The 13,664-nt window shown below is 51.2% G+C and overlaps 1 protein-coding gene across 6 annotated transcripts in view; it reads right to left on the bottom strand.

Moving 5' to 3' along the window:
* Positions 1 to 13,664, bottom strand: part of SYNJ2 (synaptojanin 2) — a 103,975-nt gene that overhangs the window by 13,756 nt on the left and 76,555 nt on the right. For all 6 annotated transcript variants that reach the window (XM_027972620.3, XM_060419297.1, XM_042253670.2 and 3 more), the window contains 9 exons: positions 13,226 to 13,366; positions 11,374 to 11,566; positions 9,087 to 9,245; positions 6,206 to 6,362; positions 4,974 to 5,091; positions 3,223 to 3,441; positions 3,059 to 3,137; positions 1,647 to 1,815; positions 1,021 to 1,194 (listed from right to left, as the gene is read on the bottom strand). In XM_027972620.3, the coding sequence (XP_027828421.2) occupies positions 1,021 to 1,194; positions 1,647 to 1,815; positions 3,059 to 3,137; positions 3,223 to 3,441; positions 4,974 to 5,091; positions 6,206 to 6,362; positions 9,087 to 9,245; positions 11,374 to 11,566; positions 13,226 to 13,366 (1,409 nt within the window). The remainder of the gene's footprint in view (positions 1 to 1,020; positions 1,195 to 1,646; positions 1,816 to 3,058; positions 3,138 to 3,222; positions 3,442 to 4,973; positions 5,092 to 6,205; positions 6,363 to 9,086; positions 9,246 to 11,373; positions 11,567 to 13,225; positions 13,367 to 13,664) is intronic.

The raw sequence follows: 13,664 nt of genomic DNA, 5'->3' as shown, positions 1-13,664 counted from the left end.
ATGTGGCAACTGATCAGGCCTCAGCAGTCTATTAAGCTCTTGATAGTTCAACACAGCCAGGCTACTGACTGGCTTTGGTACCAAAAACAGTCAAAGGGGCTTGGGGGTGGTCTCTCTACCTCCTGGGAAGTATCTAATTGTCACCCCTGCTTTTTGTTCTCAGCCCCAGCTCAAAGGGTCCTGACACACAGCTAAGCCCCTGCACCTGCTCGCCACCAACAAGGAGATACAATGTCCAACAGCTGGAAGGTACTGGTGGCTGTGGCTGAAACGGAGCTGAAGAGTTTGATGCAGAATGTGAACCACTCTAATCATCTAGGGACTGGCAGTTTGGTCCCAGTGACTTTCAGTCCCTCTCAAGTCTAAAATGACATAATGATGCTAAGATGTAAAATTACTGTATAACAATATAATGTTACACAAATATAACCAGACACCAACAACTCAGGACATTGATAGTGAGTATGTGTCTTATGGGACTGAATCAGAAAAGTCTTGGAGTGGCGGGGAGAAAAATCACAAATGTAAAACCAGTTCAGAGCCATGCCAATTTAAATAGAGGAAACTAACTGACTCATTGGAAAAGACCCTGATGCTGGGAAAGATTGAAGGTGGGAGGAGAAGGGGATGACAGAGGATGAGATGGTTGGATGGCATCACTGACTCGATGGACATGAGTTTGGGCAACTCTGGGAGATGGTGATGGACAGGGAGGCCTGGTGTGCTACAGTCCATGGGGTCACAGAATCAGACATGTCTGAGCGATTGAACTGAACTGAATGGTCATGAATCTGGTGTGTTAGAGGGGTACCAGTTGTTGGAAAAAAATGAAATCACTAGAGGAAATCGGTGTGGTGGCAACTGCCTTCCCAGAGCCCAGTGTCCACCTCTTGCTATGACTCATTTTGCCCCTCTGTTCACGGGCCGAGCACACTGGATGGTGGCTTTACGTTGACGCCCAGCTGCTGAGCGAGTGAACGCTGCACCAGAGGCGAGTTAGAAAAGGAAGGTCCACGCTACCTTTGTAGGTTGGATGCTGCTTCTTCTTGGCTAGTGTCGGTGACCTGGCAGGAGGTGCCGCGGAGGTGGAGCCGGGGGCAGTGGAGACCTCGTCTCCCCCTGGATCACTGTCTGAGACCACAGGCTGACTCAGCTCATCCGCCAGATAATCTTCGTCATCTTCGAGAATATCCCCTTGGGGAAGAAAATGTCACAGCGAACAATTAGGGGGAAAGTGCCAAGTCATTCATTGATGGGTCTGTTTCATCATCGAGGCCTGTGGCTCGTGTTAGGACCCCTGAGGTCCCTGAGGCACAGCCACCAGCAGCCCCAGGCACCCACGTGGCAGCAAGGCTGGGACCCCAATTCCACGGAAGTCTGAGACACAGGACCAAGTCCACAGCCCTGACATCCACAACTCACTGTCTTCAGTGAACCTTCAGACGCCTCCAGTCTTAGCGCTGCAGGTAGCACCCGTCCACATGAATGCCCCCAACTCTGGCCTGGAGAGTGAGCCTGCACTTCCAGGGGTCTCTGGAACCTTCCCCAGGCGGGGTCTCAGAGGGCTCTTGAGGCTCTCGCGCTGGGAGAAGGTCTCGTCTGCCTGCCTCGCCACAGGAGCGGGAAGTCCTGGCGGGGTGACTCACCTTCCGACTCATAGTCCAGACTCGTGAAGTCGAAGTTCTCTTCCAGCAGACAGGAGTTGGCCGTGGGGGACACGGAGGCCACACTGTCCCGCTTCCGGATGATCTCCTCTTGCAAACCTTTCAGCCAGTCCTTGGTCTTCGGTCTGATCTTCACGGCTCGGCCCTTCACCTGAGGACAGAGCAGCCCCCCGAGAATGATCGCTGACCTTAGACCCTCTGACCCCAAAGTGCTTCTCACTCGAAGGCACGTACCAGGAGCCAGTCCACCTTCACTTTCTGCCCAGAGGGTCTAGACCTCGGGCAGGCCTGGCACAGCTCACATTTGGTCTGAACAGAAGTCGAACTGTCATCCCAAGCTTTTCATTCGGTGTGAATTTAAAACCAGCACATTATCCATCAAAATGGGAACCACCTATGAGCTGCATGTCCCAAACCATGGAGAAAGAAAACAGAAAGTCGCTCAGTCATGTCTGACTCTTCGCGACCCCATGGACTATACAGTCCATGGAATTCTCCAGGCCAGAATACTAGAGTGGGTAGCCTTTCCCTTCTCCAGGGGAATCTTCCCAACCCAGGGATCAAACCCAGGTCTCCCACACTGCAGGTGGATTCTTTACCAGCTGAGCCACAAGGGAAACCCATGGAGAGAGCATGACCCCAATATTCTTGTTGGGGGTTGGGGGGTGAGCGCAGGGAGCCCCAGTCACGCAGGGGGCACGGTGCTCCAAAACTTGCTGTTTCTCCCCAGTCCTGCAAGGAGCCGGGGCTGGAGGGTAGATATCAGAAGCAGATGTGGTAATGATCACCTCTCTGGTGATCTGGTGGTTAAGACTCTAGGCTTCCAATGCAGGGGGCATGGGTTTGATCCCTGATAAGAGAACTAAGATCCGACATGTCTCGTGGCATGGCCAAAAACTAAATTAAAAATTTTTTATTAAAAAAAAAAAAAAAGATGTGGGGCTTCCCTGGTGGCTCAGTGGTAAAGAATCCACCTGCCAACGCATGATGCACGGTCCGATCTCTAGTCTCAGTCCCACCTGGCACACAGCAACTAAGGCCGTGGGTCACAACCCCTGAGCCTGTGCTCCAGAGGCTGGGAGCCACAGTGAGCGCATCTCGTGTGCCCCAAAGCCCGTGCCCCACAACCAGAGAAGCCACTATAGTCAGAAGCCCACACACCTCAACTAGGGAACAGAATCTTACACGCTACAAGTAGGGAAAGCCCATGCAGCAACTGAGACCCAGCACAGCCAAACATTTACAAAAATAATGATGTTTTTTTAAAGATGTGGTAAAGAGAGACCCAGCCCTTGCCCTCCTGTGGGTGTCTACATTCACAGAAACCGGCCACGTACAAGCACAAGAAGCCGGAGGGGAAAAGCAAGCTCCACGGGTGACCAAGCATGCCTCACCTTCATTCCGTCCACATCTAGGACACTGAGTGCTGAGTGACTGTCGGCAAAAGTCACGAGCATCTGCCCTTGGTTGATCCTGGAAGAGAGGAGATTTGCCAGGTCAGCCCCGGGGACACGCTCTCCAGCGATGAGCACCCAGCTCCACCCAAGTGTGTCGCCACCTGACAAGCACGATTGTGCCGTAATTCCCCAGGGTCTGCATGAGCTCCAGGCGCACATCCTCAGGAAACTCGTCCTTCTCTTCTGAGCTTGGCGACTGCAGGTTGACGACGACCGTGGCATCCGGGGGGCCCTGGAAAGAGGACACTTCCTGGAACACCCTGTCCCGAGCCCCCACATCGACTTCTTGCACTTCCACCTCCACGATGGCCAGCACAGGTCTGCGTTAGACATGGAAGGAAGAGAGGGCACCGTTAACCCAGGGCAAGACCGTCCCCCAGCCCGACCGCCATCCCGATTCCGCTGTCAACAGGAAACATTGACAACGCAGCCCAAGCGTGTGGCACCCCCTAGGGCCTGGAACCGAGCTCTCCGGTCCTGGGGTTTCTGCCCATCTTTCCCTAACCTTGGCGTTATCTTAGCTTTCCTATCTAAGGATGACCTGAGAGAAAATCCGTACCAGCCATCAGCAAAGGCTCTTTGCATGTAATCCCAGGACTGCTGGAGAAGAAAATGGCGACCCACCCCAGCATTCTTGCCTGGAGAATGAATCCCATGGACAGAGGAGGCTGGTGGGCTACAGTCCATAGGGTCACAAAGAGTCAGACACAACGGAGCAACTACCACACACAGGACCGCTGGGGATGCGGAAAAGTGGGGATTTTCCCTGGGCTGGGGGGTTCAAGCGTTTTGTAGGGCGCGCTATCTGGAGTAGGTTAAAGGTTAGGTTACAACTTAACACTATTAGGTTTGCATTAAGAACCTCAAAAGTGAGCATCTTTTGACCAACAAATTCAGTTCTAGAATTTTGTTCTGAGGAAATGACCAGAGTCAGACAAAGATTTATACACAAGGTTGATCTCTGCAGCACTGTTGATGGGAGGGACAAAGGAATAACATCTAACTGTCCCAGGAGAGGGAAGGAGTTACGACGAAGCCACACAACCATGTGCTATGCGCTCACTAAGTACAACGTCGTAGAAATCTACCTGAAATTCACTGAAAACAGATCAGCAGGAAATAAAGCAAACCTTGTAATTTTTACATAGGGATGGGTTTACTCTACAAAAAATTTATAAAATCCTCTATTAGGCAGATGACATCATCTTATTGAAGACATCTACCATATTAAGTGGATAAGCGAAACTCTAATATCGTGGGATAAACCATAATGGAAAAGAACGTAAGAAAGAGTGTATATGTAAGTATAACTGAGTCACTTTGCTGTGTAGCAGAAATACAACATAAATCAACTATACGTCAATTAAAAAAAACCCAAATCCTGAATCTAATACTATAAACTCTATGGTGTTTTTAATAATAAATTAGGAAAATATTCATCAGTAGGTGAATGGGTAAATTCAGTGGGTATATTTAGCGGAATACGGGACAGTGGTTGCAAATGAGAGTCAGATCTCTAACAGCGACATCACTATCTCAAAAACATTTAAGGAACAAAAAGGCAAGTTGCACAATGACATAATTTATCGACACTTAAATGACACAAACCGCCATTCAGGCTGTATCTTGGCAATTTTCATACATGAAGTCACTTTTGATGCGGAGTGATGACAAAAGGCTAACACTGATTAATTCTTGGTGGCACGCACACAGCTGCTTGCACACGTTCGTTGCTCTACCACGTGTCGCACGTGCACACACACGCATTCGGATGGGCAGGTCTCTTCTCTGCAGGGAGCACCAGACCCCCCTTCTCCAGCAGTGGACATGCTGATGGCGGCCAGGACCTTACCTGTGGTCAGACGCTTGCAGCTCTGCCCGGCCGTAATACTTGAGGGCACCAGGAGACCAGGTGTGTCTGAGTTGGGTGCCAGCGTCCAGATCGCTGTCTAGAAGGTTGAGTTCTCCAGCTGCTCGTGGAGATTCCAATCAAGAGATACACACAGGGACATACAAGACACAATTGTATCAACATGAACAAACGCTGATTACAGAGCGGGGGTCCATGTCATGGACCACCTCCTATCTCAGTGGCTCTAACCCCTTGGACTTGAAACTGGGTCAAGGCAGCTTTGGGGCCTGGGGTAAAAACCCCTCGCCTGGGACTTCCCTAGCAGTCCCAGGGTTAAGACTCCGGGCTTCCAGTGCAGGGGGTGTGGGTTTGATCCCTGACTGAAAACCAAGATCCCATGTGCCTCGAGGTGCGGCCGAAAGAACAAAAAACACTCGTCCTGAGCAGGCAGAGTGGGTGAGAACACAGCAGTCACGGCTGCAGGCATTCTACCCCGGGCCCACGGTAAACAGGACACCTGCAGCTCTTTGTACAGTAGGAGAGGCAGAGACTAAAGACACAAGGCTTCTTGCGCAGATGTCCACAAACTGATCTGGACAAAAACGCATCTTCTCAATCTGCAGGTGAGATTTCTGGGCTTTGCAATCTCAGCATCCGTCTCACCAGGACAGTTTAATTGTTTATGTATCAGTTTATAGGTGTTTGAATTTTTTAACAAACTGCACTTCTTGCTGGGCCTCAATAATCGTTCAAAACTCAATTGATGACTAACGAATGAAATTTATCTTTCCTGCGTCTTGCTCATGTGTGATCTAGAGTTGGGGCTTTCAGCAGGTAAGAGCTGGGCTGAACAAAACGGGCTGGAGAAAGGGCACAAGTGTGAGAGGCAGAGGTGCCCGAGAGGAGGACCCAGGACCTCTCCCCTGATCCCCACTGTGAACAAAGGCAGCGGGGTGGGGTGGTGTAGGCAGAGAGCCATGAGGCACAGATGCAGAGACCCAGGAGCCCGCACACTCGCAGGCTGGAGTCTCTAGAAAGAGGCCAGGGGGGGCTCCCCCAAAGCACCACTCCCAAAGCTTAGGGGTAACATCTGGAATGAGTTTCACGTAGTTCTGGGTTAACAGGAGCCTTGTTCTTTAAAAAACGAAGAACACTGGACTAAAGAAACGTGATATTCCCTGTGGCACACGGGTCACCGCCCTGCTCCGCGTCTATGCACACGGGTCACCCACCTGTTCTGTCGGAAGGGTACCTCTTTCTCCACCACAGGACCCTGTCTGTCCAGGCGGGGGTGCGGCACTTGTCACTGGTGTCGTAGGCAGCGGAGCCCACATCGTACTTGTAGGTGGGTCCAAAGTCGATGGTGCCCTCGTGAAAGTCTTTAAAAATCTATCGGGAGGAGAAGTCACAGGACCATCTCAGTTCTTCTAGGTCACGTCCATTACACACACCAGAGGGCATGTCCCAGAGTGGTTCTTTTTGTCCCCGACAGGGACAGAATCTACATAATAGTGGCAGGCATGTTGAAAATGGGATATCTGAATGCCTTTTAATTAGCAAAAAAAGTGACGATCATCTCTGTTCTGCCGATGGACACACCATTGGGCCTCCCACCCCCTCAGCACTGGATCTGTCACATGGGAGACAGTGAGAGACACAGGCACGAGGCCGCTTCCACGCGAGAGGACTGCCCAGCCCGGCCCCGGCAAGGCCTTGATCTGTATCTGTTAACTAAACCAACTGGCTGTCAACTGCAAATTGGCACTCGCCAAGGACGTTTCCCATCTGCATCTGCAGATTGAGCTCTGTGCTGCTGCAGCTGCTGACCTTCAACACCCCCTGAGGGAGTTCAGGGAGAAGACTCTTGAGAGTCCCTTGGACTGCAAGGAGATTCAACCAGTCCATCCTAAAGGAAATCCACCCTGAATATTCACTGAAAGGACTGATGCTGAAGCTGAAATTCCAATACTTTGGCCACCTGATGTGAAGAACTGACTCACTGGAAAAGATCCTGATGCTGGGAAAGCTTGAGGGCGGGAGAAGAAGGGGATGAGATGGTTGGATGGCATCACCAACTCAATGGACATGAGTTTGAGCAAGCTCCGGGAGTTGGTGATGGACAGGAAGGCCTGGCGTGCTGTAGTCCATGGAGTCGCAAAGAGCTGGACACAACTGACCAACTGAACTGAACTAAGGGAGTTCAGGGTGGAGAGTGAGGCACTCAGTGCTCCAGGGAATCCAGTGGGACAGGTCTTTGATAGATATTTTCAGGAACTGATTTCCTGATCCCAATCCTTGCATCCCTTCATATCGAGAAAATCACTAAATCCCTTCACGACTAGCAGAAAACCTTTTGTAAAGTGAGTGCTTGATTGAACTGAACTCCTCCTTCACCAAAATCCTATATATTGAATTTTCCCCACTGCCTCTTTGAAGCAGTCTCTCAGAGCTCTCTGAGATGCTATCTCCCAGGCTGCAGTCCTCATTTTGGCCCAAATAAAACTTAATTCACAACTCTCATATTGCCCATCTTTTTAGTCAACACAGGTAAGGAGCGGCTCAGAAAGGAAGCCCAGTTCCTCTCCATCTTCAATTAACCCTGGTCCAGCCCTGATGCTGTGGGCAGACCAGGAACAGACGCTCACTCGGTGTTCTAGTGCAAGGGTGTGGAGGACACTGGCAGGAGGAAGGAAGAAGGACCCTTAGCAGAAAGGCCTGTAAAGGTCCCTTTGCCCTCTAGCCAACCCCAGTGACCCACGTCCCCAAGGGGGAAGACAGAAAACCCGTAGGAATGACCAGATCTCGCTGCAGAAGGGGTCTTGCCCTCCCTGCCCACGCCATCTAACCCACTGCACTTTCACCTGGTGAATGGAACTAGCTGCACTTCCCTCCCCTCAGTCCATCCTGCTAGGAAGTAGTTCTGCTAGGAAGTAAACAGGCGCCGAGATGTGGAGGCCCGCCAGTGTGACCTTGAACAGAAGACGAATCCTATAGCTGAATCTTCCCTGTTACATCATGACCTGAGGAGGCACTAAAAACCTGCATGGGGTCGCACAAGGGAAGTCTGAGCTGAACTCTGACTGTCTCTGGCTGTATCATGGCTCTGTTTACTGACTCTGTGATCTTGGACATGTTATGTGACCTTGGCCTCAGTCTTCTTATCTATAAAATGGGTACAATGCCTAATCTGTGGGATGGTCTTATATGTACAAATCGGTGTGTGGAGTATATTAGACGGTGTATTAAATGAATTTTAGCATGCTCACTACCAAGAAACAGAGATATCACTGAAATAAATTGCTTTGAGCAGAGTCTAGCATGTCACTAGCTGGTTTAGTGCGCCTGACATACAGCCGTACCTACGAGCCTCAGCCCGAGTCCAGGGTGCTTGGACTGTGTACATCAGACCCGCCATCCTCATCAGCTGTGTGCGCAGAGCCTGATGTGGGGCTGTTTGAATCAGCTTGGATTCAAACTTACTCCCTCGGAAGCCCTGGACCAGGGTTCAGCTTGTCTGGAGGAGGAAGGGACGGCTTGCTGCCCCTCCAACCACAGAGCCGGGGCATAGAGGCTCCTATCACCCTGAGCTCCTCCGGCGGCTTGCGTGTAGCCAGTGTCCTTTCATAGAGCGACAGCCCCTCTGGCCACGAGAAGACGCAGACCTTGACTGTGGCCAGGAAACCAGAACAGGACACGAGTGTGGACAGAGCTCATGTGTCTCTAGCTTCTGGATCTGTGTGGGGCACATTTTCCACCATATCAGAATCAGTTATATCCGCGCACGAAGCTTAATGCAAACACGAGCGTGTACATTCAGTAGACGATGTTCCACACTGGGGGCTCCCAGGTGGCGCTAGTAGTAAAGAACCCGTCTGCCAATGCAGGATACAGAAGAGACGCGGGTTCGATCCCTGGGTCGGAAGATCCCCTGGAGAAGGGAATGGCAACCCACTCCAGTATTCCTGCCTGGAGAATCCCATGGACAGACGAGCCTGGCGGGCTACAGACGACGGGGTCGCAAAGAGTTGGAGAGGACGGAAGCAACATAGAATGCACGCACGCACACTCCACGCTGGAGCAGGTGTTAAAAACTATTTCAAAAGCACAACTTACTTTTCCACTTGACTTCTGCAGCTGTAGCTGATCAAATTCCAGAAGCCTCTTCCAGTCTTGGCGTTTAACAAAATAGAAGACTTCTTCGTACGTGAGATCAATGCGGTAGTTGAAATCACCACACCAAAACACATAATCGTGAGAGAAAACGTTTCTTCCCTAAGTCATAAAAAGAAAGAAATCCTGATGATTTGACCCATCTTGCAAGGAATGTGGGAGACGGGGAAAAACAAATTCACTATACAGAAGGTAAGCACATATGTTTTTCTTAAAATGTTATTTTTAAAATAAGAGTCTGCTAAAGCATCTCATTTTTCACTAATGCCATAAAAACCTGCTGATAGCCTTGCACGTGGCTTACTTTTTACATTTTAAATAGTGTTTTTGAGTGGTCTGGGGAAAACGCCATCTCTAATACAAGGCGCATGATGGGCTAGTATTCGCTCTGCCCATCAGATCTCGGCCTCCAGGCTGTACCCCTGCTTCGTTATGTCTGTATCCTAACAACAATGGCCCAAATATGCAGTGTTATGAGAATGAGGTTTAAGAAAATAAGTATAAATGCTCAGGACATGCAATTCTATAAAAGCTGGTGGATTTCATACATTTTTATCCTTGATCTTCTATCATTTCCCCTTGATCAGTCCCCCTGCCCCCAGCCTGCCCAGTCAGCTCTGTGTCCACACCCAGGGCACCCCTATCGATCTCAGACATCTTCCCCTTCCCCCACCCAGGAATCACAACAATAGCAGCACAGTATCTGCCGCCCACAATGCTGGGCTCTGTTCTGGGGCGTCCTGTCCTCACAGTGGCCCTGCAAAGCACATACTCTTGGTTCTCTGACAGATTAAAAGAAAAAAAAAAAAGTTCAAAAACTTTGCAGAAGGTTACATCAGTAGTACATGATATAGACAAGATATGAACTCAGATCTGCCATGCCCCGAAACCTGTTTCTGTTCACTACACTGCGTGGTACTTCCACTCCCCTCAGCCCACAACAATATTCTGGACAGAAGACTGAAATTGTCACAGCCCAATAAAAGAGCCATGCGGAGCAGCCCTGCCTAAAAGAACGCTCTGTGGTGATGGAAAGGCTCTGAACCCCAGCTGTCCAAAGCCCAGCCACATGGGGCCACGCACGTGAAATGCAGCCACTGTGACTGAGGGCTTCCGGCTTTATTTTATCTATTTTACATTTAAATAGCTACTTGTGGCTAGTGGCTACTCTATTGAACAGCACAGGTATAGAGTACAGGTACCCTCAATATTTCTACCGAAAAAAAAACTGTATTATCAACTCTTTAATTATTGAAACTGTGTCCTGAGTTTTCTACTTCAAAATAGCACTCTTCAAGTGAGAACAGTTGGATTTTACTCTTTTTTAAGTTACACAGACACAAAAAGAAAATATCAGTCCTACAGAATCTGGAAAACGACAATGACAAATTTCCCAACTCACTTCTTTCTTTTTATTCCAAGAAATAAAAGCTTCAACAAGGATTACTTGTTGAACAACTTCAAGCTCTTCTTCATGAAAACTAAGGAATTCTTGCCTTGAGTGCAGGCCAGTGAACAGGATGTCAGTTTTAAGGGATCTGGCCTTACACAGAAGAGCTCTGTGACCCAGCCGTGTCTCAGACAGAATCCGTGGCAGGAACGGCTGAAATCTACTCTCACTGCCGGGAAACAGGTGTCTGCAGGGGGCTGAAGGTGTGTGAGACCATCATCTCTGCATGGAAAGGAAAACATTCAAATCTGAATTCGCAGAGATGCCCCGGCTTCTGAATGAAAACTTCAGAACCCCCGCTAGAGGGCGCATGATGCATGATATTGGCAAGCAAGAAACCAGACCAGGATCAGGGGCTCCCAAAAGGACTGGTTTCGAAACCGGGTATTCTTTTCTGAGCCACCACAAGAAGGTACGTGTGAGTCTCAGGAAAACCAAATCGTTCACTGGGTTTGGATTCAAACGTTCTTCACCAACTTAAGACAGAGCACAGGGGTTCTCCTTCCCAGTTCCACGCAGTTGCCTCAGAAGAAGAACACGCAGGGTGTTATCAGCGTGTTCAAACAGTACAGAGATACAGGGGGACCCCAACACTCCTGGGCTGGACAACCCGCTCACCTCTATCTCAGCTTCCCTGGCTGGTTCCCCCGCCTGGAGTGCTGAGCCTCCAGGGCAGGGATGCTCCCAGAGCCGTGTGCCCCACCCTCCTGCAGCAGCTCAGGCCCCCTGGGCGGGGCGGACCTGAGCAGGGACCCAGCCACTGCCCACTGCCCTGCTCACCACGGGGAAGCTCAGCTTCTGGGTGATCTCCCTGTAGTCCTCGTTCCGCTCCTTCACCTGGGACTGCCCGGCCGTCAGGTGGCAGCAGACGAAGCAGAAGCTGGTGCTGTGGAACTGGAAGCGGATGGCCACGGCGCCCTTGTTCCCCGCCTTCCCGCCCATGCCCGTCTTCACCGTGTCGATCGCCACGTCCCTGGAACAGAGAACGCACACGCGGTGGGGGCGTCTTCCCAGTGGCTCTGAAGGAAAAGCAGACGCTGTTCTGCTACAGAGACGAGCCACCTGGTGGCGTCATGGGCCGAAGGCTCTGAGAACTCCCGACACCATCCATGCAGAGGCTCCCATCGCCAGGGACCAGGCCACACGGGGACCCGCGTCACCGTCCACTCCACATCACCCCTCCCCTTTCTTGCCCCGGGGCCAGCCCCCTGGGGCAGACAGGAGCATCCTGTGGTCCCAGCTCCGTCCAGGTTGCTCACACAAGCACCCACAAAGCCCCTTGGAGTTGAATCACCTCCCCCACCACCTGCTTCCAGTCTCCTAGCTACAGCAGGAGCAGCCACCACATCCTACACAGCTTTTCTGCAAAGTACAGGAGGGGCCCTCAGATAATCAATGTATAAGAAACAGGAGCCATCCAGTTATCTGTGCTGACCTGGTGGAGAGGGGTGGCTTCCAAGCAGTGGCCTGCTGGTGTTAAGATGCTGACTTATAATGCACACAAGTGAGTGCGTGGGTCCACAGGACCACGGAGCCTCCACCTGCTCCCTGGGATTGGTGCCCAACAGACAAGGTATGGGGGTAGCCTGTCAGCAAGGGTGCGAGCTCACCCAGCTCGAGGCTGGAGGGCCACGGGGCCAAGGACACCAGGGTTGGGACCTCAGCGGGCACCTGGGAAACCCGGAGCCCCTCGGCATGGATCCCTTCCTCGTGTTCCATCTCTGATCCCAACCCCAACCACAGCCTCACTCCAACCATAATTGACCTTTACCCACTCCCTGTCGACACTGCCAGGCTGTTACAGCAAGCATGGGGACACGAACTGTAAAGTTTCCCAAAGGTCACAGAAGAGATTATTAGGAACACAGAGCATTTTGCTCTCCAGGTGCTGCCCCGGGCAGTCTGTGGTCCTCGACCTCTGAGGCGATGCACAACCAGCGTGACCCTATTGGGTTCAGGGGTCAGGCCAGCTCAGTGCCAGGTATCGGCAAAGAGAATGAGTGGCGGGGATTCTAACAACGTGAGTGAGACCAGGGAGCAAGGGAGGGCTATGAGACAGCTGAGGGAGAAGGGGAGTTCCTCCCAACCTTAAAACACATGCATGCATGCGCGTGCACACACACACACACACACACACACGCCCTTTCCTAAAAGACATCCTGTTCCAAGGCTTTTCCCCGCATGCCATTCACAAAGCTGTCACTTTGGAGACTGAGTAATGGGGTGACAGCGGTAGAGAGTTTCTGCCCACACATCTTTTGAAAAGTAGAATTCTTTTGAAAAGAGACAACAACTCATTTCCTGATGAGTTACCCAGCTCTAGGTCAGAGGTTTCCTGTCTAACACTGCCGCGAGGAACCCCTTCCCTGGGCCCAACTGAGCCTGGCTGCCAGCGATGGTGAAATGCTCCTCCTAAAAGGGTCCAGCTTCCTGAGCTAGAAATTCCCATCGAGGCTTTTTAAACCCTAGACAATATTCTATTCGGCCTGGTTTTTCCCTGGGGGTTGTGTTACATTTGACTAAAATAATGGCAGGTCCTGATTCCTGCTGCAGGAAGTGGGGCGGGGGGAAAGGAAGTGAGAATAAAACAATCCTGGGTTCCCCCAGATGTCTGTCAATGAAATGTTCTTACCTGATGAAGGGGATGTGGTGTGGACGCACAAAGATGTAAAGACAGACGCCCACCAGCTGCGCTGAAGTCAAGAGAATGTACCGATGAGCGCGCGAGATGGCCTTCTGGAGCTGCTCACCCCACATCTTCCTGTTGGTGGTACTGGAAGAGAGAAAGCAACGATGCTGTTCACAGTTAGCTGGATGCAGACTCTCCCGCCTGGAGACTCCTCCAGCCCTGAGCTGGTTCTTTTTTACCAAACTGACATCATATCGCTTGCACGCCTGCATCAGGGCCCTCTGAGCCTCAGTCCTCACAGCGGACTATCTGCGTGTTTCTGGTTGTGTTCCGCATATCACCTCTACCCCTGCCTCCTGCCACCCAGCTCAGGGCCTTACTCGTAAGACCTCCACGTGTGCGTGCTAGGTCACTTCAGTCTTGTCCGACTCTTTGTGACCCC

Source organism: Ovis aries, chromosome 8, assembly GCF_016772045.2.
Source record: "Ovis aries strain OAR_USU_Benz2616 breed Rambouillet chromosome 8, ARS-UI_Ramb_v3.0, whole genome shotgun sequence".
Taxonomy (NCBI): Eukaryota; Metazoa; Chordata; class Mammalia; order Artiodactyla; family Bovidae; genus Ovis; species Ovis aries.
The sequence above is the reverse complement of the archived record's forward strand: the minus strand, read 5'-3'. Positions and strand labels throughout refer to the sequence as shown.